The 27965-nt window shown below is 44.6% G+C and overlaps 2 protein-coding genes across 4 annotated transcripts in view; both read left to right on the top strand.

The window, feature by feature from the left end:
- LPCAT2 (lysophosphatidylcholine acyltransferase 2) overlaps positions 1–27947 on the top strand; it is a 70346-nt gene extending 42399 nt beyond the window's left edge. For 2 of the 3 annotated variants that reach the window (XM_045442788.1, XM_045442789.1), the window contains 3 exons: positions 18317–18415; positions 22014–22149; positions 25989–27947. In XM_045442788.1, coding sequence (XP_045298744.1) covers positions 18317–18415; positions 22014–22149; positions 25989–26173 — 420 coding nt within the window. In that variant the 3' untranslated portion in view covers positions 26174–27947. The remainder of the gene's footprint in view (positions 1–18316; positions 18416–22013; positions 22150–25988) is intronic. The other variant, XM_045442790.1, reaches the window with a different exon arrangement.
- CAPNS2 (calpain small subunit 2) lies at positions 5309–10306 on the top strand. The gene has a single exon (XM_045442791.1). The coding sequence runs from the start codon at positions 9128–9130 to the stop codon at positions 9881–9883; it is 756 nt and encodes a 251-aa protein (XP_045298747.1). The 5' UTR covers positions 5309–9127; the 3' UTR covers positions 9884–10306.
- Positions 27948–27965: the final 18 nt, after the last annotated feature.

A 27965-nucleotide genomic window follows, 5' to 3' on the forward strand; every position in this document is an offset into this window, starting at 1 on the left:
CACTGCAGTGGCACTACTAGAAAGCATGATGAAGATTTAGGAGAAAGGAGAAGTAAGTCATCAGCTCCACCCATGCAAGTTGGGAAAACAGAAGAACTTCTCGCTTGGACTGTTACAAGTCTTTCTGTGGGATTTGTGTCGCATCCTCCTCTTTGACTCTAGATACCAGGCAAGTAATTTTAAATGAAGCTTCTATAAATATGAACGTGGTGACAGGAAAGAATATGGCAGGGATGTACAAATGAGGACAGGAGATGGGGAAATGGGAAGTGCCGTGAAGCAGGAACCAAGGAGGAAGTTTCGAGCACATCTTAGACCTTGTGCTCATCGGGATATTTGATCAAAATTAGAAACAATGTCTGTCGAGGCGGCCCTCCCTTCAGGTGTCAAACTGTCACCGCCAGCAGTTCCGGGGTTGTGAGGACCACAGATCATGAGGATCTGGCTGTCGATCACTGACAGTCCCTGCCGGCCGCCCCGTCGTTTCTCTGGCAGTGTTAAGTACGGGCAGATCGGAAGTGGGGAAGGGAGCAGCACAAGTATCACAATGACCCCCCGGTGAGCCGGTTCCCTCTGAACTAGAGGGTACAGTGGGCTCCAGGCACTTAGACTGGTGAGTGTTGGCAGCCAGTTTGGGCAATCACATTCCCGCGTGGACTGCTTCCACGGGTTCACACATCACTTACAACTGGGTTTGTCGCTTCTTTGTATAGTGTGATTTGGCTTTCGCTGCAGACAGTGAGATGGTCTCTCCAGCACTTTCCTTTTGATCTCCAAAGGTAGACAAAATAGTCTGGGGAATTAGTGACTAGCGCCCGTGACCTTCCTTTCCTCTTTCCCTCTCTTCTCCCCTTTCTGTCTTTGTCTTTCTTTCCTTTTTTTTTTTTTTTTTTTTTTTTTTTGTCTTTAACACATCCGCATGTCTGTGCCTGTGAAGATTTGCTTTGTTTTGAGAATGCGAATTATGCAATTGTTGCCACGCCCTGTGCGGGTGAGCTACTCCCACCCTGGGCTTGTTTTCTCAGTCTCTCTAAGTGATTTAGCTGGGGAATGTTCCAGGGGAAAGACAAGAAGTTCAGTAACGCCATAGTGTGTTTCCCTCAGAGTAGCTTATCTTGCTAAACTCAATGTTTCATGGGGGGCGGGGTGGGGGGGGGAGGAGGAGGGGAGGGGGAGGAAGGGTGGGAACGAGAAAGGGCGGGGTGTTCCTGTGGCTCTTCCAGCAGCTGGAAATGTTTGCAGTGCAGACAGCTGCCCGAAGCCTCTCTCAGTCTCTCCCAGAGTCTAATGTGGTTGTGTTGGTATTTGGGGGATGGGGGAAGAGACCTATCTCCCCACATTCCCTTACTCTTTCTATGTGCATTCTATGGCTAGTCTATAAAAACTTTGTAATTTTTTTTTTTAATTGAAATTCAAGTCCGTTAACATACAGGGTAGTATTCCTTTCAGAAGTAGAACCCAGTGATTCATCACCTACATGCAATACCCAGTGGTCATCCCAACAAGTGTCCTCCTTAATGCCCATTACCCACTTAGCCCATCCCCCCACCCGCCTCCCCTCCAGCAACCCCCAGTTTGTTCTCTGTATTTAAGAATCTCTTATGGTGTGCCTCCCTCTCTGCTTTTATCTTATTTTGTTTTTCCTTCCCTTCCCCTACTGCGTGTTTCTTAAATTCTGTTGTGTTTCTTAAATTCCACATGTGAGTGAAATCATGCGATATCTGTTTTTCTCTGCCTGACTTATTTCACTTAGCATAATGTACTCTGGTTCCATGCATGTTGTTGCCAATGGCAAGATTTCACCAAGTAGTATTCCATTGCATATAGATACACCACATCTTCCTTATCCATTTGTCAGTCAATGGACATTCGGGCTCTTTCTATACTTTGGCTATCGTTGGTAATGCTACTATATACATAATGGTTTTGTCTCAGTTTCATCCCTAAAAAATACACTGTTGGTCTGGCCCCCTGTTGACACTCTGACAGGTCCCTTCAGACTCCCAGGTATGTATGTGGCAGCAGGTAAGGTCCCACAGAAGCATGGTATTCGTGATCCAAAGCGCACCAGAGTTACCTAGTTTAGGGTCATTTCCTTTGGAGAGGTCTGATCACTTTGAAAGATAGAAAAGAACTTTTTCATCTTGGCGTCGAATTTAGCTTCTTTATTTTTATGAACGCACACTGAACTCTGCCTCCGATGAGTCGGGTGTCCAGATGAGTCAGAGTCGAAGGCTAAGACGATCGTGGTGTCTCGACATTTTTTATATTCATAATCCCGTTTTCAATACTAGGGGTTTTTTTGCCAGCACTCTTGAAGGGATTGAAGTGTACTTAATGGGATTCGGAACCACACTGGCTCAACCAGAAATCATTGGAACGCCGTCGTGTTTACAGTTACAACGGGGTCTCGGAGTTGTCGATTTCGTCCTCCTCCAGCGCTGCGTCCCCAGCAGACCTGTGTGCCGCCGCCTCACCAGCAGTCTCTGATGTACCTGTGAGACGGAGTCCTCACGTCCCCCACAGCACAGCTCATCTTCATTGCTAGCTTGACAGTGTGCCATGTCATCTGCCCTTTACCTCTCACTGGTAGCAAGGCCAGTGTCTCCTCGCCGCATCTCGTGACACGCTCAGCTTAGTATGTCGTCGGCATCCATCACTCCAATACTATGCAAGCTCACTGGTGGCAGAAGCTGTATGTCAGGGGTCAGCAGACTTTTCCTGTAAAGAGCCAGATGGTAAATACTTTTTGCTTTGCGGGGCTTATGGCCCCAAAGTTTCAGGGCAACTTGTACAACGGAACAGAAAAGTTCATCTCATCCTACTCAGAAAGGTTTCTCTATTTACGGCCAGTCACATCAGCTGCGCAAGCGCCCGGTCCTGACTCTCAGCGTGAGCAGAAAACCCGCATGCTGCGGCACCCCACCTTGTCGGACAGGAAGGGGCAAGCCGAGATGCTTGTTATTGTTGGCACTCGTGATTTAACGCTGGCACTAAGACCGAGAACCGGGCAGACAGGAAAGAACTCGGGATAAAGAAACGCATTCATTCCACATAATGTGAAACGGCAATAAAAGATCTACAGAAGCTTACAATAGCCAAAAATGCCGGAGTGTCAAAGAGCTGAAGTGCACACACGCTTTCCTGTCTAATATTTCAACAAAGGACATAGTGAATGCCAGAAGAACTAAGTACCAGTTAGAAGGCGGACAGAAAGGGGAAAAATCACGACAGTTTTCAAAACTTCCTTACAGAATTGAAAGAATCACCACCTACCTAAATTTTATCAGGTGGTGGTCTGTTAGGCAATGTTGTTGGTAAAACAGATAATGAGCTCATGTTGGACTATCTATAGCTGAGGAATTCGAAATCAGTCTCTCTCATCTATAAAGACAAATAACACGAGCAGCACCAAGGGAGGGTATCAGCAAGAGGCAGACAGAGGAGATGAGAATAAAGATTCAGAGTGATCGCTTTTAAATCAAATGTGGGGCATCCTACAAATTAATATTGGGCACTCTAAGGACGGACTCCAGTCTCTCAATCAGTCCTTAGACCTTACCAACATGCTTTGTTTTCATCAGCTTAGGAAATAGAGCAGTGGTCAGCAGACTACAGCCGATGGACCAAATCCAGCCTGATGCCTGTTTTGTTTAATAAAGTTTTATTGAGACACAGCCGTGCCCATCCGTCTATGGATTGCCTATGGCTGCTTTCTCTCTACAGTGGTAGAGGTGAACACTCACCAACCGTGAAGTCTTCTATCCTTTCGATTTCCAGTTCTGGTTTGATTTGTAATGTAGTTTCTCAGAGTTCCTGTTGATTCTAAAGAACTCCTGTTGATTCTAAATCTCAGTTAATCAGGATTTGTTATACGAAATGTACCTGTAGCGTATATGACACAATTAACAGAAAAAGGCCATAACCTTCTTCCTGTGCAGTCATACAAGTCGTCCTAAATGTTTGGTGGTCCTGTATGTCTGACCATTTCCTTCTTCACGTCTCAGGTTGACTGAGCTGCTCCATTCAATCCATTATAGTATTTTCTCTCACTGAGTGTTGTCCCGTTAGGAATATCCACTTAAGCGTGAGAATTATACACTTTATTTTTGGCTCCTCAATGCAAGTATACCTAGGAGGTGCTCAGAAGAAACAGAAGGGAGGCTGCATGAGTTAAAGCTTAACTTTTTTTATTAGCACAAGCGAGCAATTGCTGGCCTCCTCTGTGAGCATCAGGAAGTAAAGAACAGAGCTTTGTAAAGAGCAAATTGGTCCGACCAATTTAATTTCCTCCTCTGACAGAGTGACGGTCCAAGATGATAAAGAAGAAGGAATAGATATTATCTATATGGGCTCTAGAAAGGCTTTGATTTCATCCAACATGACATCTTCATCAATAAATGAGGAAGGTCTGGTCCAGATCATGGTGCAGTTAGGTGAAAGCACCCCCCACCCCGCCCCGCCTCCAATGGAAAGGATTCCCTGCAAGTGGGAGCTTGTATGTCCTTCTGGGTTCAGCAGCCCCATCTCGGCATTCTCTTTGGAGGAGGAGCACCATGCTGGGTGGGTCACCACCAGGAATACTTCTGAAAAGCAGACAGTGTGTCAAAGTGGAGGTGAGGGTAAGTATGTCCTTAAAAGTGGTGCAGCCAGACCCAAGACAAAGGAAGATGAAGTCAACATGTAGCATGAAAACACTTGGGCACGAGAAGGAAAGGAAATGCAAGGTAGGAACGACACCACCGTCACCACTGCAGGACACACGAAACTCTAGACTCCTAGAATTCTAGCGCTGGCAGGGCCTTCCTGTCAAACTGCCCACCTTCTTCATTTCGCAGAAGGCCGCCAGCCAGAGAGAAGAAGTATGGTGCTCAGGGCTACAGGGCTAGTCAGTTGCAGGACTGAGACTAGAGCTGCTCATCGGTATTCTTTTTACTTTAAACCATCGCTGTTGACTTTTTTATGTATGTCGTGTGTGTGTGTGTGTGTGTGTGTGTGTGTATTTTTTAAGTCAAATGTGGGATATCCTACAAACTAATAGTAGGCACTCTAAGCACTGACTACAGTCTCTCAACCAGTCCTTAAACCTTACCAACATGCTTTGTTTTCATCAGCTTAGGAAATAGAGCAGTGGTCAGCAGACTACAGCTGATGGACCAAATCTAGCCCGATGCCTGTTTTGCTAGTTTTACTGAGACACAGTTGGGCCCTACATATGTATATATATATATGTATATGTATATATATATATGTCTATGTATGTGTATATGTATATGTATATGTATATGTATATGTATATATGTGTGTGTGTATATCTTTCTTGAGGCATTATTTTGCGTATCATACCATTCACCCATTTCAAGCCTACAATTCAGTGATTTTTAGAGTAAATTTGCCAAGTTGTGCACCCATCACCGTAAATCAGTTTGGGAACATTTCCACTGTGTCTCCTCGTGGCATTAAGTGTTAGCTCCTGTCACCAGCTGTCTCCCAGCCATAGGCAACCACTACTGAGTTGTGAGTCCTAAAGTATGATTCTAGACCTAGTCTAGGAGAAAGACTTTCTGTCTCTACAGATTTGCCCTTTCTGGACGTCTCCATATTTTGGAATCATACAGTATATGGTGTCACGTGTCTGGCTTCTGTCACTTAGCGTAATGTTTTTTGCAGTTCGTCCTTGCCACGGCATGGATCAGTGTTTGTCCCCTTTTGTTGCCAAACAACCCTCCAGTGTATGGATATACTGCGTTTGGGTTATTCACCAATGGTTGGTACACGTTCAGGTTGTTTCTACTTTGGGGCCCTTACGAATAATGTGGCTAATAGCATTCACGTATTACTGTTTACGATTTAAGTTCGGTAGCTTTTCCCCCTCAAATGGAGGCTAAATTTTCCAGCAGATGTGTCTTCTTCCCTTACTCTTTCTTCCTCCAGATATGGACAGTAGAGTTCCCACAGACAGCAACCAAAGTTACTAGTAATGTTCTAATAAATAGCCTCAGGGGGTTAAATAGTCCAGAGAAGAAAAGGCCTGTTAATCTAATAGCGGTGTTTTATTCCAGGATGGCTTATGAGAAACTCGTAGCCAAATGCCCTCCATCTTCATGGAAAGTAAAGGAGGGGAACTGGATTTAAACCTCGGCGAAAACCACTTCAGCTGGGCCTGAGGAGGTGTGTTTTATGTGGCGTGGTTGCTATCAGGTTAATTTGCAATATTATAAAAACAAAGCCCATGTGATTTCCTCTGAGAGGAGCTCATGTGAATGGATTCAATTCTGTCCGAGGCCAGATGGCCCTGTGATCCCCTAAAAGGAAGATGGTCCTTTTGTGGTGCTTTCTTCTGTGTGGTTAGGGAAGATATTCGGCCTTTGGTGTTCGCAGAGGCCATTTCGTTGTGCCCATGAGACCAGTTATTGGAGTCGCTGTGTCACAAAACCGTTGTTGGGAGTGTTTTACACAAATCACTGGGTGTGGCAGAAGGAGACATCGCTCCCATGTCCTGAACAGAGCAGTGTCCCCCAGCTACTGTTCTCTCCCTGACACTGGCTAGAACAATCATAATTCAATTCTAGAATTGCACAACTTACAAAGTAATTTCACATCTCATCTCCTTTCGACTTTATAAATGAGCTTCGGCAGCTCTTGCTGAGAGGTAGACTGTCACCTGGCGGTTCAAAGCCTTTTCCAGCCTGAGTCTGTTCTGCGGATCTGCCGTTATGGCCTGTCGTGTCGGGCAAGGGACTGTCATCACGTTGGTCCGTCACTTAAAGACCATGCATCCTGTTAGCTCCTCTGTATTTTTACTACGCTGTCCCTTCACATCCGTCGTCTGTTTGAAGAACTCTGGCTTGCCCTGTAGTCAGGCCTGCACGTTACCTCGTGTGTAGGTAAATGCTCTCCTTGGCAGAATTCATCGCACCCCTTTCGGGCACCCCCCATGCTTCATAATACAGCACCATACCTTTCCTCAGTAGCCTACCTTCCCTGAATTTTTCTTTATTCATCGCGACTATTTTGTCTTTCAGAGGAATTCTGTGATACCTAAATACCAAAGAATACTATATGCAGATGTAATAGTTTAGTATTAATAGTAGAAATGTGAACGTAGATGTCAGGTTATAATTACAACTAGTTTTCGGGGGGCGTCCTCGATCCTTGAGCACAGCAGTCCTGATGGATTCACCTCTGGATCCTAAACACTGAGCCCACGTCCTGATACCTAACAAACGACCCTGAGTCATTAGGAAATAGGTAGAGAGATGGTATTAACCATCATTTTGCAGATTTGAAATTGATTTCCAAAATGCTAAGCAATGTGATGGTTTAGTTATTATGTCCTGGCCACCTTTCCTTGAGTTCACTGGTAGACCTTCCAGAGACCTCTGACGGGCTGGTACCCTCCCTCTCTAGCTAGCATCAAAGGTAGAGTCTCTCAAAGTAATGTGCGGGACTGCTCATCATAGACTGACTTTGGATACTTACTGAAAAAAATCAAATCAAATCTCCCAAATGCAACAAAAGCCAGACCCAAGATCAGAAATGAGAGGACAGTCTATTATCATTAGGGAAACGTACATCAAAACCGTAATGAGATGTTAGCACCTCATACTCATTACGACTGCCGCCCGTCAGGATGGCTGGAAGGAAGGGAGGGCAGGAAGGAGTGTTGTGGAAAACAGTATGGAGGTTCTTCAAAAAATTAGACACCGAGTTACCACATGACCCGACACTTCTGCTTCTGGGTATATATTCCAAAAGAACTGAAGGCAGGAACTGAAGAAATACGTGTCCACCCACATTCGTAGCATTATTCACAAAAGCCAAAAAGTGGAAGCAACCTTTTGGTTGCTTCCCAACAGACGAGTGGATAGACAAAATGTGTTCCGTACATACAGTGGAATATTGTTTAGCTTTGAAAAGGAAATACATTCTGACACATGCTACCACACGGATGGACCTTGAACACATCATGCTGGGTGAAATAAGCTAGTCACAAAGGGACAAAATCCTATGTGATTCCTCTTACACGAGGTACCCTAGAACAGTCAAGTTCATGGAGACAAAAAGTAAGAATAGTGGTTGTCGGGGCCTGGCAGGAGGTAGGAACAGGGAGTTAGTGTTTAATGGGGACAGAACTTCAGTTTGGGAAGATGAAAAGTTTTCTGGAGATGGATGGTGGTGATGGTCGCACGATAATATGAAGGTGCCTCATGCCATGGAACTGAGCTCTTAAAAACAGGATGGTGAATTCTATGTTATATGTATTCCACCACAGTTTTTAGAAATGTAATTCAAATTTTAAAAATAGGGCACCAAGAGGTGTGTACTGTTTGACTCCATATATTTAAGGTACAGCAAAGCAATTGATCGATGGTGTTCGTCATCAGAATAGTGGTTACCCTTGGGAGGGATGAGGCTCTGGGGGTGGTAATATTCTATCTCTTTATCTGGCTGTGAAGATATGGGCGTGCACAGTGTGTGAAATTCTCTGAGCTCTACATATGCCTGTTACACTTCAGAAAAGACTCCAAAAATGTACATCATGAGCCCGACAGCAGGCTACAGAATCAGAATCTCTGAGGATGGGACCTAGGGACCCTGCATCTTAATCCCCCTACCCTCTTCCAAGTTTTTCTTAAGAACACTGGACTTGGGGAATCTTTGCTAAAGGAGAGGGATTAGAGAACTATCCTCCCAATGATCAAGAATTCTGTTCTGCTCTAACAACAAATCTTCCTTAGGAAAGACATTCTTGACATCTTTGAGTCATTTAGCTTCTGTTGGGGAAATGCATTGTCATCTTTCAGATGTGGAGAAGTCAATGATGTATAGAAGCATGTATTTTAATATATTACATTTTAAAATAGTACTTTTGGTAATTCGTCATGCACACAATAGCTTACGAATATTTTACTGAGGTGCTGTAAAAACTGGCAGGTGCTAGGACCTAATGGAAATCAAGTATTCAGTAGGAGGGGAGACATAGCACCATGGGGCGTGGTGCCCTGTTAGCAGGTACAGGAAAGCCAGTTCTTCCACCTATAAGCTAATGAGACTCCATTTCAGCTCTCTCCACGCCATCTGCAAGGTATCAGCAGCTTTTACACTTGCTCGTTAAACCAAAAGCATGTTTCTGGCAAAGGCTTTATTGGAAGGGGCTGATCGGGGTCTTGGGGAAGCTCTTGGAGGCCTTCTTGGAGGAGGCGGTCAGAGAAGAGGAGGAGGAGGTGGAGGAGGAAGCAATATTGGCGGCATAGTTGGAGGAATTGTGAATTTCATCAGCGAGGCTGCGGCAGCTCAGTACACCCCAGAACCCCCTCCCACTCAGCAGCATTTCACCAACGTGGAGGCCAACGAAAGTGAGGAAGTTCGTCGGTTTCGGCAACAGTTTGCACAGCTGGCTGGGCCGGACATGGAGGTGGGTGCCACCGACCTAATGAATATTCTCAACAAAGTCCTTTCTAAGCACAAGGACCTGAAGACCGACGGCTTTAGTCTTGACACCTGCCGGAGCATCGTGTCTGTGATGGACAGTGACACGACCGGCAAGCTGGGCTTCGAAGAATTTAAGTACCTCTGGAACAACATCAAGAAATGGCAGTGCGTTTATAAGCAGTATGACAGGGACCATTCTGGGTCTCTGGGAAGTTCTCAGCTGCGAGGGGCTCTCCAGGCAGCAGGTTTCCAGCTGAACGAGCAACTTTACCAGATGATCATCCGCCGGTACGCCGACGAGGATGGAAGCATGGATTTCAACAATTTCATCAGCTGCCTGGTCCGCCTGGATGCCATGTTCCGTGCCTTCAAGTCTCTGGATAGAGATGCAGGCGGCCTGGTTCAGGTGTCCATCCAAGAATGGCTGCAGCTGACCATGTATTCCTGAAGCGGGCAGCGAGAAGCCAGCGCCCTCCCGGAGGACGGGACCGCCAAGAGCCTAGCCGCGCCGTCTGCACGGTGGCTGATACCCTGCCCAACAGCTGTCATTTCCTGCGAGCTCTTGCACTCTTGCACCGGCCTGAATGCTTCTGAACTGGGGCGGCCCTTTAAACAGCTTCATTAAAACAGATTTTTTTTTTTTTTTAATGAAGGATGTTCTGAGTGGTTTGTATGTCAGCTTTTTGAGGTACCGGACATATATGGACAGATGCGTGTGTGCTGTGGGGCGGGGCGGGGCAGAGCCCCAGCGGAGCAGATTTTAACAGGCCGTCGCTTATTTGGCGAGTGAGTTCCAAGGAGCAGGAAATTTGTTGTTATTGAGAGTGAAATTTTGAAAAACTCCTGGAATAAATCAAAAAAGCCCTCCAGAGATCTGTTTTCCCTTTAAAAAGGTGAGGAGGAGGAAAGTTCAAAATCTGTTTTCCTCTCATTTCACATCTGCTCTTTACATTATGTAAGAAAAAAAAAAAAAAAAAGCTGTGTTCCTGGAAACCTATTTAACTGTATAGGAGCAGGTTCAGAAATGAGGAAAGAAGCAGTTTCACAGGAGGGGGGTAGATACATGTAGCTCTCTAACATTCCAGAATTCTTTTATTCCTGTTTCTCTAGTAAAGTAAGCATGCGGCAACCTTGTTCTGATGTATTTGTAAAGAGGGTCAGGGCATTGGAGAATGAAGGGCGGACCTGTAATCCGAAATGTCACTCTTAATCATTCTTACACGCACGTATACAAAATCAGGCATGCCAAGTTCATGTTGGCTGGCTCTTGTCACGTCTTGCCCTGCCTCAGAGCTAGGAATATTTGTTTTGCTCCTCTTAGAAAACTGCAGATGGAAAAGAAGTAAGCAAAGAAAAACAAAACAAAAGTAGAGCTTACCTAAATTGCCGTCAGTTATTTGGAATATGAAGCAATATAGAGATACATAAAGATTTATAAATATTGTTGACTATTATTATTATAGTGGTTCGCAGCCCTGACTGCAATTCAGAATCAGAGAGAACTCTTCACGGATACTGATATCTGACTCCCTTTCCAAATGAGTTAGAGAAAAATCTATCTCTAGAGGTAGGGCCCAGAGATGAGGTTTATTATTATTATTATTATTATTTTTAAATGTTTATGTATTTTTGAGGGAGAAAGAGAGACAGAACACGAGTGGGGAAGGGGCAGAGAAAGAGAGAGAGAGAGAGACAGAATCCGAAGCAGGCTCCAGGCTCTGAGCTGTCAGCACAGAGCCCGTAGCAAGGCTCGAACCCATAAACCGTGACCCGAGCTAAAGTCGGACCCTTAACCGACTGAGCCACCCAGGCGCCCTGGAGAGATGAGTACTTTTAAAGCTCCCCCAGATGATTCCAGCAAGCACCCACGGTTGCCAGGCAGGGCAGTCGTGCTTTCTTGCGTGTGGCCCTCGGTTTGGCTCTTTCATTTTGATTCAGGTGATTATGGTGGGGCAGGCCGGATCCAGTAGACTCAGCTACGGGGGCTGCGTGGGCAACCGTCCAGTCCCCTCGCCTGCTGTTTCATTGGCTTCTACCCCTCCTGCTTCTCTGGCTTTTCATGCGTTCCCCCTCTCTCCAAGGCTACCTTGGAGGGTCCTCCCGAGGTTGAAGATTAATTCTTCCTTCCTCTGTTGACTCATTTAGAGGAGAGTTTAATTATAGGCCCGACGTAACTCCCCTGTTAACAGCCCGCGGCTGCCTGGGAGCAATCCCCAGTGAAATTAGGAGAGGTCGGCCTTTGGCCTCTTTGCTCACCATCATCACCATCATATCCTATTTACGCACCACCGCGTGCGTATAATCCTGCCCTGAACCAAGCACAGAGACCGCCACGTCCACCTTCCGCCAGGGGCTTTGTAATTTAAGCCTGCTCTGGTGTGCTGCTTAGACCAGGTGTGGTCATATCAGAATGAGGCTGCCGCCAGCAACCACACGTTAATGTCAGGATCCCTAGTTTATAGTCCGCCCATTCAGATGTTAGGCATGAGCATAGGAATATAGCCAAGAAAGGGGAAAGCCGCCAAGATGCCTTTTAAGGTCTCAGAATGTTAAGCTTATTATTTAACCTTTCTGCGTGATGGTTGTAGAAAGGGCAGCATGACTGCACTGCACTTTTTTTTTCCTCACTTAATTCTAAATATTTTCTGGAAGTTAAGACAGTTACCTCAAGTGGGAGGCGGTATTAAGTATTTTTCTTGCTCCTCACGGGTCAAGGGATTATCTGCCCTTACGATTCTCTTCCTGACTGCACAGGGCAGAACATCCCACAGTTACTTACATTTCTCTTCTCTTCTCTTCTGAATTTGTAGAACATTTGTATAGATAACCCCAGTCACTAGAGTGGACATTGGACAATCCAATCCAAGCTCTGGATTTTTTTTAAGTACCCCAAACTTTGGCATTGTGCAGAAGCAATAGCCACAAAGTAATTGAATTTCTTAGTTTTTATCCAACAGTTGATGTTTTAATTTTTTTATGTTTGTTTATTTTTGAGAGAGAGAGAGACAAAGAGCATGAGCAGGGAAGGGGCAGAGAGAGAGGGAGACACAGAATCTGAAACAGGCTCCAGGCTCCGAGCTGTCAGCACAGAGCCTGATGCGGGGCTCGAACTCGTGAACTGTGAGATGGTGACCTGAGCTGAAGTCGGACGCTCAACCGACTGAGCCACCCAGGTGCCCCAAGTGTTCTTTTTTCTTAATGTTTATTTATTTTTAGAGAGAGAGAGAGAGAGCATGAATGGGGGGAGGGGCAGAGAGAGGGAGTCACAGAATCCGAAGCAGGGTCCAGGCTTTGAGCCATCAGCACAGAGCCCGATACAGGGCTTGAATTCACGGACTGTGAGGTCATGACCTGAGCCGAGGTCGGGTGCTCAACCTACTGAGCCACGCAGGAGCCCCTAAAGGCACATTTTCAATGTAAGAGGGAGTATTTATGTGATACGCTTTTTTAAATTTACCATTTCTACATGGAAGACTACTTATAGCCTAAGACAGAGGTCTTTGATTCATATCATTTCATCCCATTATTTTTCAATTTCTAACATTAAGCTATACGATCGATGTTTTAAGTTGAAAATAATACTCAGTGGGGCGCCTGCGTGGCTCGGCTAAGCGTCTGATTCTTGATTCCAGCTCAGCTCATGATCTCATGGTTTGTGGGACAGAGCCCCGAGTCAGGCTTTGCATTGACAGTGCAGATCTCTCTCCCTCTTTCTGCCCCTCCCCTGCTCACGCTCTCTCTCTTTCTCTCTCTCAAACTAAATAAATCAATAAATGTTTTTTAAAAAGAGAAAAGAATACTCGGCGATTTTAAAAAAGCAAGTGAAATTGTACCATCTACACTTTTTAATTTCAAAATCTGCCACTTGATTTGGAAAAACATCTTTATCTTGATATAATCATTGGATTCTGTAACCTGTAACAGCAGGAAAAAGAACTACACGCTCTGTACCTAAGGAAAGCAAACCTCTGAGAATGTTCAAAATGTATACATCATCTTAAAGGCCACTTAAAATATCTTTTGAGTAGTAGTGCTTGTGTTTTTAAAAACTGTTTTTTTAAGTCAGAAATTCCATCAGTAATATTGCACAACTAACCCATGGTGGGGCCTTAAAAAATATTCACAGATACGCCTACAGGGTCCTGATATTTAACATGTTTATTGATCTTGAGGTGCTTTTAGAATCACTTCTTAAAAGTGTCTGCGTTTAATGCTAAGTGGATTAAAGCAATTTAATTCCTGGAAAATTGGTAATACAATTACATATGTGGGTAGAAATACGCTCTTAATAAGAATATTTGAGCCAACAAAATGCCTCTCCCCAGAATCCTCTGGGAAACTGAGAATTTACTGTATTTTAATAATAGAACTCCTTTGGATTTGTAGAGTATCTTCAAGGACTCAAGGCATTTTTCTGTTGACTGCTGCATAGTAAGTTCTGTTTTTATGGAAGCATTTCTAAATTATTTTGATGGTATTGACGATCTCTCACCTTCAGGGGTGGTACCAATGATAACATACCAAAGAGAATATAGTCCTGTCCTTGGGGGTTTGCCATTTCAAAATGTATTCACACCCATATCCTTAAATGTTGCTGGACTTCAAATGTTGTTAAACATACCTGCTTCTGTAGAAATAAAAATGTTGAACGAATCCAACTATGAAAAGCTTTAGGGAACGATACCTGAGAATCAGATGCAGGAAAATCACCATTTGTCCCTTCTGCAATTTTAAATGGGCCGTGTTTGAACATGTGGTTTGGAACTTCCCGCTGGTCCTAGAAGCTAGTGTCGAGTGACGGTGGGACTCGCAGGGCGCTGGGGTGCCGTGAGGTCACGGTGACCGTCAGCCCTCACTTCCATGCTCTTCTGATCCTGCTGACCACCAGGGAAGGGACGGGGCCCACCGTCTGGAGCTTCGTCCAGGCTTGGTCACCCCTTCTGTTTGCAGTGATCCAGCGCAAATCCGTGGTTCCTACTCGGGGCTGTCCTGGCCTCCAGATTAGGACAGATTATGGAGGGATTAGGGTCTCCTTCCAGAAAGCTGGTCTCCTCCTTCTAAATGTGGCCCTGAAATATTCTCAAGCCTAGATTTTTTTTTAAGTGTCTAATTTTTCCAGAGAAGTTCAATAGGTTTTTAAAGAATTAACCCCACAGATCTGAGGGTTAATCTTTATCCTGGAACTGATTTGAAATTAAAAAATGAAAGGAGTGTCCCTCATCGTATACTTTTTTATTATTTGTTTTTTGAATCTATTTTATTAAACTACTTGCCTTAATTTGAATGATTCGGAATCCAGTTACCTAAATTTTAATTGTAGTTGATGATAATAGCAAGTTTTGTGATGTCAAGTGAAGCGGGACAGAGCCCCACGTCGGTGCAGAGCCTGCTTGGGATTCTCTCTCTGCCCCTCCCCTGCTCTCGCTCTCTCTCTCTTTCTCTCTCAAAATAAAAAATAAATAAATAAATAAATAAATAAATAAATAATTTTTAAAAAGAGAAAAGAATACTCAGTGATTTTTAAAAATCATGTGAAATTATGCCATCTACGTTTTTAAACGTCAAAATCTCCCATTTTTTTTATTAGTAAAAATGAATTCGTTTTTTTATTAGTAAAACTGAATTAGTCAAATGGATGATTTCTAAGGTTCCTTCCAGTTCCAAGTCTTATTATTTTTAACTTGGAACCTTAACAATGTATCGTTTTATTCATCCAATAATAAAACACCTAAGAATGATTTCCACACTGCTTTCCCCTCCTTACACTACTACGATGAAAATGTAACATATAATTTCTCATGTGTCTGATTAGCAAGGTCTGCTTTAACATCCTTTATCAAGGGTCTGCTTCTTTTTGTCAGCCAAGACCACTCCTGGAGAAGAGGTCCGGAACATTACCTCGTTTTGTGAATAGTGGTAATGTGAAGAGTCCTTTATATTTCTCTTTGTCCCTCTGAAAAATGAGTTCTGATACTTGACCTGTGTTTTACGTAGGATTCGGTGGTAAAGATAAAAATTGGATGCCTCACAATAGAGACACAACATAAATTTAAAAGCACAGGCCCAGGCACACAATCTATGACGTCTTCAGTGTCCACAGACCATTCTTCTGTCCGTTCTTCCAAACTTCTATCCAAGGCCCTGTGTTGCTTCATCAAGAAAGCCACCTGCGGAACAAATGTGCCTATATTGAATAATACATCTACGGTTTGGAAAGCTGCTCTGCTCGGCCTCTAAGGCTGATGAACAGCAGCTCTCCATGGTGCATAAGGAAGTAAACTGGTGCTGGCCCAAGAAGAAAATGATGTCACTTAAAACTCTACCGTCTCTAAAATTTCTGGGGTGATGAAAATGTCATAGATACTGATTGTGGCAGTGGTGGTTACCCTGGTGTATGCATTTGTCAAAACACCTTAACTGCACATTTAAAATGGGTGCTTTTCAGCACTTTCAACGATAGCCAAATGACAGAGCCTCAATGTCCATCAACTGACGAATGGATAAAGCAATTGTGGTTTATATACACAATGGAGTATTATGTGGCAATGAGAAAGAATGAAATCTGGCCCTTTGTAGCCACATGGATGGAACTGGAGAGTGTGATGCTAAGTGAAATAAGTCAGACAGAGAAGGACAGATACCATATGTTTTCATTCATATGTGAACCCTGAGAAACTTAACAGAAGACCATGGGGAGGGGAAGGAGAAAAAGAAAAGAGGTTAGAGAGGGAGGGAGCCAAACCATAAGAGACTCTTAAAAAGTGAGAACAAACTGAGGGTTGATGGGGGGGGGGGGGTTGGGAGGGAGGGTTGGGTGGGTGATGGGCATTGAAGAGGCACCTGTTGGGATGAGCACTGGGTGTTGTATGGAGACCCATGTGACAATAAATTTCATATTAAAAAAAATAAAATGGGTGCTTTTCATCAAATGTAAATGATACATTTTCTTAAGTCAACTTTTTTTTCAAACAAACTGATTCAAGAAAAGGAAGAAATCGCCTTTGTAGATAACCAGACAAAAATGGAAGTCAGAGGACCTGAGTTTTTGTCTCCGGAATAAACCGTGTTACTTAAGGGAAGTCTTGAAATATCTTTGTTTCTATTTTCTCTGATGGGAAAGGGAAGTTAAATTGCTTCTCCTTTTAGTTCCCACCCTGCAGTAAGATAAAGCAGCATGCTAAAAGTGACTCTTGATCCTTTGAGTCCTGGTTGCTTCCAGAAGCAGGCAAAAGCTGCAATTTTCTTTCCTAGAAAAATGCACACACACAAACTGCACACCGTTTCAGGGGCTTCACGGCCTCCCCTTTCCCCAAGCTCATCCGTGGAACCCCAGTGAAGAGCACTTACTTCAGTTCTATTTATTTATTTTTAAAGTTTTTACTTATTTATTTTTTAGAGAGAGAGAGAGCGTGCAAGGGGGAGAGGGAGAGAGAGAATCCCAAGCAGGTTCCACACTGTCAGCACATAGCCCGACGTGGGGCTTGATCTCATGAACCGTGGGATCGTGACCTGAGCTGAAATCCAGAGTCAGACGCTTCGCCATCTGAGCCACCAGGCGCTTTAGTTTTTCAAGTGAACTCAAAGTAGGTAAGAGTCAAGGAGAAAAAGCAGTATTGTTTTTAGTGCCTACCTATGTGCGCTAAGCACTGGAAATACAGTGCCGCACAGAGAAAGCAATCCTTGCCCTAGAGGAGTTCCTGATGGTCGAAATGTAGATACTCGGTCACAGGTAAAGCTTACGCTCTTGGTGATGCCGAACACCATTTGTTCAAGTGCGAAGTACCACGCTAGCTCTATTGTTACCAGTTCACACTTTATCTGGGAATTCATCACTTGAAGACTTTGTGCCGCCCAAGTGCTTCTAAGACCCTGGGGTTATAATCGCAGGGGCCTCTTTGCAGTTCTCGGAATCTCCTTCTCCCCACTTCGGCCTCAGCGTTCCTGTCTAGACGAGTAGTTCATGTGTAAGAAACAGCGCACTCAGTCAACCTGGCTTAGAATTATCCATGCCTTCTTTTATATTGTCATGCCACACCTCCTGAGGTACAGAGATACTAATATAGTAGCTAGATGCTTCAGAGTTCTGGATCTTCTGCGGCCTCACATCATCATGGGACCATTGAAGTGGCTCAGATTTGCACACTTGCTTCTGGCTTATTGCAGACAAAGCCTGCAAGGAAGAAAGAATCTGTCTGCAATTGTTGCCTGAGTCTGCCCTTTCCTTTCCTTTCCTTTCCTTTCCTTTCCTTTCCTTTCCTTTCCTTCCTTTCCTTTCCTTTCCTTTCTTTCCTTTCCTTTCTTTCCTTTCCTTTCCTTTCCTTTCTTTCCTTTCCCTTCCCTTCCCTTCCCTTCCTTTCCCTTCCCTTCCCTTCCCTTCCCTTTCCTTTCCTTTCCCTTCCCTTCCCTTCCCTTCCCTTCCTCTCCTCTCCTCTCCTCTCCTCTCCTTTCCATTCCCTTCCTTTCCTTTCCATTGTCTACACATAGAGAGTTGCTTAGTGACCTTGGTCACTCTCTAGTGACCTGTTGGTGTTGGCCATCATGGCAGGGCCACCACCAAGATTCTAGAGCCTGCCTCGAAGAGGGGCTTCCATCAGGCCTTGGCTCAAGAACCCACGCCAGGTGCCCCAGAGCCGCTCTACATGGCCTCAGTGATTAAATGTTTCTATTTCTTACTAAGCAGAAATATATTTTCCTTCCTTCTGAACTGGGAATGGGCAGGCCACTGGCCTGCTGTTCCCTCTCAGTAGGAACTTTTTTTCCAAGTAAGCTCAGCACGTGATGATGCCAAGCTCTGTGACATACCTGGAGTCCACCTTTGCCCTGTGATTAATGGTAATTCAACTGGTGGCTCTCCTAATTGATTTCTCTCCTCCTTTCACAGAACCATGATGGCAGCATTGACTTCCGAGAGTATGTGATTGGCCTGGCTGTCCTGTGTAACCCTGCCAACACGGAGGACATCATCCAAATGGCATTTAAGGTACTGTCAGCCCCGCTGAAAACATCTTCGTCTGCCTCGTGAACAAGTGTTGACTCTAAGTGCATTATGTGAAAACCAGTGAATCCATTACCTGAATTTATAGATCTGCTGGGACGTGTACACAGGGGTAATGTGATTAAGACAATTGCCACCGAGACGAAAGAAACCACAAGCATCCGGTTAAGCAAAAAGGAAGTCTTTGGGAGAAGCTTAACTAATAGCATCAAAATTGAAGAGCCGGTGAATTTAACAAATTCGCTTTAAAAATTCTTTCTTTCCAGCCTGTCTGTTTTGGAGCCCCGAAGTGTGGTGTATAAATAAACACCACCTGCCACTAGTCATCCTAATTCACCATCCGGAAAGTTCTCCTCTATCTTCATATTTTCTCCTTCTGTGTGTCAGAGCTATTTTAAGTGCTCTTTTCCTGATGGAATTTATTTTATTGTGGGATGTCAGGTGAGCGTCATGCTAAATGTCCCAAGTTCCCACCCTGTGTGTTTTCCTGGGGTATCACGTGTACTTTCACGGCAATATCAGGGAAGGGGGGCGGGGCAGAGGAATAGCACGCATGGTCCCGTGCTCAGCACAACCTGGTGGAGGTTTGAGCTGTGACGACCCCGACTCCCGTGTATCACCTGCATGCCCCCAAGAGGAGCTGGAAGAATACGTTCCCAAAGTGTTTTTCGTTTTTCTGAGATAAAAGGTGCTGCATCTACTGAGTATTTATGCAGGATGTTCCCTTCCCGTTCTAAGGCTGTGTCGTCTGCTCTCAAGTAAAACAAAAACTTGATCTCCCTGCTTGTCTTGGTACCTAGCTGTGGGTATTGACTCATCCTTCAGCCGCGTGGAGGTCTCCCTGTTTCCACCCACCATGACCACCGAGGACCTTCCCTGTTCCTGCTCCTACTTCCCTCTCTTCCGGATTTTCTGAGAAGAGCATCCCACAAGGTTTTCTTTCCCTTCTATTGTCTAGAAAAGACTCTCTTCCTCCGAGAGTCCTTTCTTACGTTTTAGGGGCCACCAGGGCAAGCCTCAGGAATGTTCACGTGCTCTGTCATCGACGGCGAAGTCCCCAAGCTGGCTTTTTATCTCAGATTGGTTAAAACGGAGTTAACTGTTAGGCCTATAAAGAACCCAAGTGGTTGATGCTTAGCAGATGGTCAGAAGGCAAGGGCCAGAACTTTTTCCAAGTTTAAAACGTTTGGCTTTGACAGACTTATTCATCATAAAACCTAAAATTATACACATAGCTAACTGATTCCAATTCAGATATTTCTGTTTCTGTTTTGGGACTGCATACATAATTGTAAGTTTAGCTGAGTAAATGGTCACTTTTGGTTCACCGATGAAAGACCCGGTAGAAAATTTGGCCCTCAATCACAGTAATTATTGTTTTTAAAGACGCCGTGAGATTTTTCTCTGGCCTAGACCTCGGTTTGGTGCAGAGGCAGGCAAGGAGGACCTGACACTATAATTAACTCTTTTTCCGGTAAGACAAGGGTCATGCTTTCCTGTGGCTATTTTTCAACCTCCTTTTCCAGGTGTGTTTGGTGTTTAAAGAAATAGTTTGGCACACTTTTATGTTTCATTTAGTAGTATCCGTTTATACGCACGGGATCCAATCCTTTACTTGGGAAGCACTTCCCAGGTAACTCCCCGTCCTTGATCCCATTCCGTGACCACAGTGACCTTCAGGGGTAGAGTGTTAGCTAGCGTTCTCTAGCCCTGAGCAGACAGGCGTGGACTGTGGCTGCAAAAATCACCATATGGCCGGGGAGGGGGCTCAAGGATGGACTCAGAGGCAGCGACCCCAGAGGCCAGTTAGAATGAGCACCTCCAATTCTGTCCTCTGTCCTCAGTCGCGTTCCAGGGAGGGTCCAACTGGTCCTGCTGTAAAGAGCGTGTGCTTGCTGGAAAGACGGGGTGTTTTGGCTCAGAGTCCCACCGTAGTCCATGCAGTGGGGAGATTCCACTCCTCCTAAGGAAATCGGGGTGCTGAGCGCTCTACTGGAGTCCAGAGTGTGGGATTTACTCTGCAGCAGGGAGACTACTGGGAGCGATGAGTAGTTGAGGGAAATTGAACATTTCAGTGAGGGGCGCAATCTGGAGTAGTGATGACAGAGGCCAGATGGAGAAGAAGTAAAGGCCCCCAGTATGGACACGTGAAGGGAACTGCCACAGAAGTGAGAGCCACCAAAGCACCAAATGTGACAGATGAGTTGCCGAGGATTGTTTAGGGATGGAAGGTCCGGGAAGGAAGCTGCGCTCGCACTTGTGAGGAGCCGGGTGTGACGAGATCCTTGGCAGTTACTGCTGAGCCCCGGGCCACCCTTTGCAAAAACAAATGCTCATTCGCTTTTCCCTTTGGTGCTGTTCTCCCTCCTGTTGGGGCTGAGTCGCATGCTCTTCATTTCCGGTTCTCCAGCTCTCTGGCAGCTTCTTCCAAAGTACTTCCCCTCGTGCTGTCCCAGGGCTTTGCCTTACTGTGTGCGTTCCCTGCAGATAAGCTCCGACACACACCTCGTCTCAGCTCTTTGCTGAATCCCCGGCTCAGGCCTCACCACTGTCCTGAGCTGAGGCGCTTCATCTCCTCCCACTCAGGTTTTACGCCCCCAGGTCCAGCTCCTAGGTCTCGGGGGACCCCTGTTCTCCCGTTCTTGGTAGGGCACCCACTTCATCCCAGGTGCCCAGGCTACAACACCCCTGCCCACTCACACTCCTTCCCATCCATCCCCGAGGGCCCCGATTGCCATGCCAGTCCTGCCCCTCCTTTCTTGTAAATCCTGCCCCTTCCTGTCCTTCCCACTCCTCCCCCTCACACTCTTTTTTTTTTTTTTTTAAGTTTATTTATTTATTTTGAGAGAGAGAGAGCATGCGAGCATAAGTAGGGGAGGGGCAGAGAAAGAGGGAGAGAAAGAGAATCCCAAGCAGGCTCTGTGCTGTCCGTGCAGAGCCTGAGGCAAGGCTCCATCTCACGAACTGGGAGATCACGACCTGAGCCGAAATCGAGGGTCCGAGGCTCAACTGACCGACCGAGCCGCCCAGGCCCCCCTCCACGCCACCCTTAATTGGCTCTCCCACCTCTAGTCTTTCCAACCTTCTGACCCCAATCCATCCTCCTTGCTCTGAATTCACATATGATCCCAGCGCGTCCCCCACTGTCATAATCCCACAGGGTTAGGTGAGGTGTCACACACCCGTCATGGCGTGAGTCCTGCTTGTCCGTCAGTCTCCTGGTTCCAGTCCCCGACACTCACCTGCCAGTCCTTGTATGTTCCAGGAGTATCCCTTTGTGCTCTGAGACCCACCTCACGTGTCAGCTGGGTCAAGCTCCCCCCGACCTCTCCCGTAGGATTCATCTTGTTCTCCACAGGCCTCCCACGTCCTCTGTACTTACTGTTGTTGTCACCCCTGTTTTAATTCTGTCTCTTTCCATGCCCAAGCTACATGGGCAGGAGAGACCATTCTAACTTCACGTGCATCTCCCTTGCCCCCGGCACAATAACGGTTTGAATTATTAAAGATTTTCTGGGATTACTCCATCCCATTTCTGTTCTGCCAGCACTCATTCCTACATTTTATTTTCCTCTTCCTTCAGCTCTTTGATGTTGATGAGGACGGCTTCATCACAGAGGAAGAGTTTTCCACCATTTTGCAGGCCTCCCTTGGGGTGCCCGACCTGGATGTTTCCGGTCTCTTCAAGGAAATAGCCCAGGGGGATTCTGTTTCGTATGGTGAGTGGGCAGCTTGGTTTCTGCTTTAGTTTACCAGGAGCCATCCCTGACTACAGATGGACCCTCGGGAGGGAGGTCCCTCCACTAATTCTATTAACAGAAATAACAGTAATAATGATGTTGACAGTAATAGTAACAGTGGTAGTGGTCTAAGAGTATCTAATTACTGAGGGCTTAGATGCTAAAGCACTCTTCTAAACATTTTTTAATAAATCTTTATTTATTAGCAGGCCTATTTAATCAGTACTCTTATTTTTTACTTTTTTATTTTTTTTAATGTGTATTTATTATTGAGAGAGACAGAGCATGAGCAGGGGAGGGGCAGAGAGAGAGGGAGACACAGAATCCGAAGCAGGCTCCAGGCTGTGAGCCATCAGCACGGAGCCCGACGTGGGGCTTGAACTCACAGACCGCGAGATCATGACCCGAGCCGAAGTCAGACGTTCAACCGACTGAGCCACCCAGGCGCCCCTAATCAGCACTCTTAATTATTATTTGATTGAGATGCATAACATTTAACTAAGTTACCTAAGGGCATCAGCTAGAGAATGTCAGAGCCAGGATTCAAAAGCCACGACAGTCTGGTTTTAGAGCCTGCCCTCTGCCCTCCCCACCTTACCTGTCATCCGCTGCCCCTCCCAGAAGAGTCTTTTCCCTTCCACCGTCTCCATGGCTGAGCAAAACTGAGCAAGTCAACTGAAGCGGGTGTAACCTCAGTAGAGCGGTGGGGACTGAGGTGCCAACAAGGATAATAGCAGCTAAACCATCTATTGATGTTCACCGTCAGCAACTTAGCTAAGCTTTCACGCAGGCTTGTTTTCTTCCATCATGTTGATGGCACCGCTGTGAAGCCGGGACTTTCGCGGCAGAAGAAGACCCTGTGGCCACACGGCAGGTCCATCCATCAGTGACCAAGCTTTCTCCAGACGGCTTGAGTCTACACATCAAAACAAGTCCCCTAGGGCTGAAGGATGGTCCGTCGGTTTCCGCGTTATTTCCCGGTACAGTTGTTGAGAAACAGCTGAGTGGAGAGGCCCAGGTGACTCCTTCCCTGGCTTGGCTCAGCTGTGCCATTCACGTCAGGCTGGCGTACCTCCCCCAGCCTCTCCTGCAGGCTGCAGGGGGATTCCTCTTGAGGGCCTCTTTCCTTATGGTGCAGAGAGTTTCAGCTTGTTAACTTTCATGGGATGGGGGAATTAGATCGCAAACTTCTTTTCCTCTCTGTTTTTAATTACTATCATTCTGCCTGCCCTTCATTCTATGTTAGGTAATTAAATGCCTAGGGCACTTGCTCTATTGAGTGGAAGGAAGGAAGGAAGGAAGGAAGGAAGGAAGGAAGCAAAGAAGGAAGGAAGGGAGGGAGGGAGGAAAGGAGGAAAAATGGGAAGTACATACTGAGATAAAATGTATGAGTCATAAACCCCCTGGGTACTCATTCTCTGACCATTTTCCTTTCACAAGTAAGACTGCTTACTGAGTTCAGAACAACTCAGAACAACTATTTGGTTGCCAAATTCAGAACAACTATTTGGAGTAACTATTTCAGTGGCAGTTATACCAAAAATGATTTGTTAGGTAGTCATAACTTTACCTGCCAATTTTAATAATTTTATCTGCTTTGTTTTTCGGTGTTTAATCTTTTTCTTTTTTAGAATACACACCGTATCTCCCTTTCCCCGATATCATACCTGTTTCCTTTTTTTTGCAAAAATGTTTGGAAGCATTTAAGTATGATTTTATAAAAGAATAGCTATTGAAATGTACCAGAATGTGACCATTTAAATTATTTTCCTTCTCGGTTTTCCATTAGCCAAATTAATGCCCAAATTCCACGGATTAGCCAGTTCACAGCACTCCTTCTAGAAATGAGTTGCTTTTTAATGCCACTGACATCCCCAAAGAGGACAGAGACCTTGACTTTTTGAATAGAGCACAAGTCTTGAAAGACCTTGGTTTCAGTAGATCAAACTCTCCTGTTTACTTTCCGTAAAAGTCACTTAAGTCCCCTGTGCCTTCATCACTGAGACAGACTCCTGCAGATGAACCTTTATTTTGGATGTTAAAAAAGAACATTCAAAGAACATGTTAATAGCTTGCCTGATTCAGAAACATAAAGTGGTCTATTAATGCAAAATAATGTTGCTGTTGCAAAGCATGATTTGGGCTCAGTCTGGTAGCTTTCCCATCACTGAGACCTATTTCTTTCTCCAGGAGTTGTTTGTTAGTCTAACGTGCTGTGAAATAGACTCTGGGTTATCAGAGGATTTTTAAAAAAGAAATAGAACTAGAACATGGGGTTAAAAATCCTTTTATTTGGATAGCTAGCTGATTCAAAGTCTAGGCTCCTTTTGCTGTATAAACTCAATAAAGTTCTCTCCATCCAAACAGAAGAGGATAGAGGGGCTTCAGAATTGAGGGTGGCATTATACTTCAGAAACATCAGGTTATCGGAAGCTTGACATGCAAACTCTGATGGTTAACTTAGTTAGCCTTCTAAACCTCTACCTCAGTTCGTAAATCCAAGACCCCAAAGATAGAAAGAGGCCCACGACTCAGGGATCTCATGATAGGATGATTATATATTGTACCTTCTACTTGTCTTTATTGATCATAAGTCGGGGCTCAGCTTCTCAAGACTGTGAATTTGTATACCAGAATTAAAGGTTAAAATCGTTTGAAAAGCCAGTAAGAAAAAGTCATGAGCAATAGCATTTTTAAGCATTTTTTTATTATAAAAAATAACAGCAATAGAGAAAATTGAATGAATCATAAACATAGAGCATCACAAGCTTTTGTAAAGTGAACACTTATGTTACCAATGTTCAGGTCAAGAAATAGAGCTTTTCGGGGAGCCTGGGTGACTCAGTCAGCTGAGAGTCTGACTCTTATTTTTGGCTCGGGTGATGATCTCACACGGTTCAGGTGTTCAAGCGCCGCATGGGGCTCTGCGCTGTCAGCTGGGGAATCTCTCTCTCCCTGTCTCTCTGCCCCTCCTCCCTTCTCTCTCTCTCTCTCAAAATAAGTAAATAAACTTAAAAAAAAAAAAAAAGAAATAGAGCTTTTCAGGAAACCGTTGTGCATCCCTTCCCAGGGACAACCCCTTTCTCTCTCCTAAAGCGGGCATGACGGACCTGACTTTAAAAGTCCAACATGGGGTTTGTTCTCACGAACCATGAGATCATGACCTGAGCCAAAATCACGAGTGAGACGCTCAACGGACTGAGCCACCCACGTGTGCCTAGCTAGCCTGACGTTCAAAGGACTCTCTACCTCGCTTTACTTGTTAGCATCTCACCACAAAGTACCATCGTTAAATATCATGTGTTAGCTTTGGCCGAGTTTTTGAACTTCATATAACGGACTCATACGAATATGCATTCTTTTGTATCTGGCTGTTTTCATTCAACGTTATGGCTTTAAGATCCGACCACATGGCTACAACACAACTGTTTGTTCATCTTCTCTGCCGTAGACTGCTCTGTTCCATGAAAATGCTACGCATCCCCATGTCTGCTGCCGACAGACTTGAGTCGTTGGCACTGTCACCCGTCATAACTAAGGTCGCTGTGAACAGTCTTATTCATGTCTCCCAGAACACACCATGCACAAATTTCTCTAGGTTATAGACTTCAGAAGAGAATCGACAGGTCACGGCGTATGTACATCCTCGACTCTACTAAATGATGGAAAAACTGTCTTCCAAAGTGGCTGTATGATTCCTAAGAGTCGAGTCATGGGAGTTTGCAATGATTGTATCGTTAAGGTCCTATATTAATCGGCATCGTGCCAAAAGAAGATGCGTCTCTATTTATGGGGCTTTTTTTTTCTCTCTCTTCTAGAGGAATTTAAAAGTTTTGCCCTAAAGCATCCAGAATACGCGAAGATATTTACAACCTACTTAGACCTCCAGACTTGCCATGTGTTTTCATTACCAAAAGAAGCCCAGGCAGCTCCCTTGATCGCCAGCAATAAAGTCAGTCCCGAAAATCACGACGAGAGCACCTCAGACAAAAAGGATGATTAAAAGCAAATATTCACAAGGAAAGTCATTTACTTGAAGTTGTAAAGGCACTTATTGATAGCATTTTCAGTGTGACTTTTGAGTAATGATGATGTTTAAAATGGAAAGCTTTTTTGAAATAAAAATGATAGATTTTTTAATTAAAAGGCTTTTATTCTTATGCGTATATGAAGTAATATACGTATGAAGGGAATACGTATATTCCCTTTCTTTTATGTTGTGCTGTGCTGGTTGGTTTACTGGTGATAAATACGTTTTTATGGATTTCCCAGCTTAATTTGCATATGCAAATGAATGCAACGGTCTCACTTATTTACTGATGAGTGCTAATCAACACTGTAAAAAGTCTTAAAGAGGGTAAACACTTTTTAAACCTACTTCCCTCTAAAGAAATGAAGTAATATTGTTATCTCGAATCCCTTCCCGTTCTGGAAATGAGTGACAAGTCTAAGGAACATTGTGGAATTTCATGCCTTTAACTTCACAGATGCATTATTTCTATTTCCAATTCAGTTTCTTGGATCACTGAATTTGCTGGATTGGAAGGGAGGGAGAGCTTCATTAATTCAGTGAGCCTTCTTAAAACTCATATTCTCTCTCTTGCACCTTTATGGAAGATTTCCTTAACCGCCTGCTAAGGAAATTATACCATTTTGCATGACCTACAGTTTAGAACCTTGTTTTAAAGACCCAGGCTGCGGCCAAAGGCCAAGTGGGAATTGCCTTATTGCAGGTAACCTTAATTACCTGCTGAGAAAACGAATCATTTGCCACAGGATCTAGTTTGAGTTGCATAGTTCAGAATGTAGGGCTTGCCCACTAAATGAGTCAGATCTGCCTTCCTTATATAGTATTAGAATTGACATACTTTACAATCCAAGTGGGATGGTAAGCGTCCTCACAAATTTTACAGCTTGTCTGAGAGGTCTACAGGGAAAACACAAAGGGTTCCAAAATATCGAAAGTTAGGGAATCTGAAAACCTACTTTACTAGTGTAAAGAATTTAACCCCCATGCGGGAATCTGGCAGTGACATCTTTCCTTTAGGTTAGGCAGCAACTTCCTTCAAGTGCCATTTTGATTGGATGTCATGCATCGTACACATGGTTAATATCACCTGTGTTTGAAATTTTGAACGAAGACCCAGTTACTATAATGTACAAAAATAGTTGGCTCACTTCTGAATTCTGTCTTTGAATCCAGTCCCTTTGTTTGGGCTGTGTTTCTGAATATATTGGCGATTTACCCCCGAACTCATTTTTTAATGCCATTATTGAAGTTGGAAAGCCTCACGAGAGGTGGGTGATCATTTCAAGCCGGTTTTACACATGAAGCAGTTGGTGCTCTAAGTGAATGAGTACATTCGGAGCATCGCTTCCCGAAATGTTTTATACTTAAGCACGTATGATCGTTTGCTTTTTCATATGCCTTAAAGCTGTTTAGACAAAGTATTGAATGAGCTGGAAAGCATTGCTTAAGTAATTAGAAAAGTATCTGTCCCGAATAGTGTCTGAGTGTGCGAGAGAATGCATGTACTACTCAGGTACCACGATCGCTGCTTATCATAGAAAGGCTGCATGTTACTCCTATTAGTTACGAAAAAGTAGCATTATAAATGGAAAGTTTCCTATGAGCCTCCTGAAAAAGATCCCACTGTTTTCCCATTTTAAGCTAACATTTTGTGCTCCTTAAGTCCACTTCTGCCAATGTAATATCCCTATTTTATTATGTTACTGAATAAATAAACTTGCTACGTAAAATTCTTGGCAATTAAAAAGTTCTGGTTTTCCATTTT

Source organism: Leopardus geoffroyi, chromosome E2, assembly GCF_018350155.1.
Source record: "Leopardus geoffroyi isolate Oge1 chromosome E2, O.geoffroyi_Oge1_pat1.0, whole genome shotgun sequence".
In the NCBI taxonomy this organism is placed as follows: Eukaryota; Metazoa; Chordata; class Mammalia; order Carnivora; family Felidae; genus Leopardus; species Leopardus geoffroyi.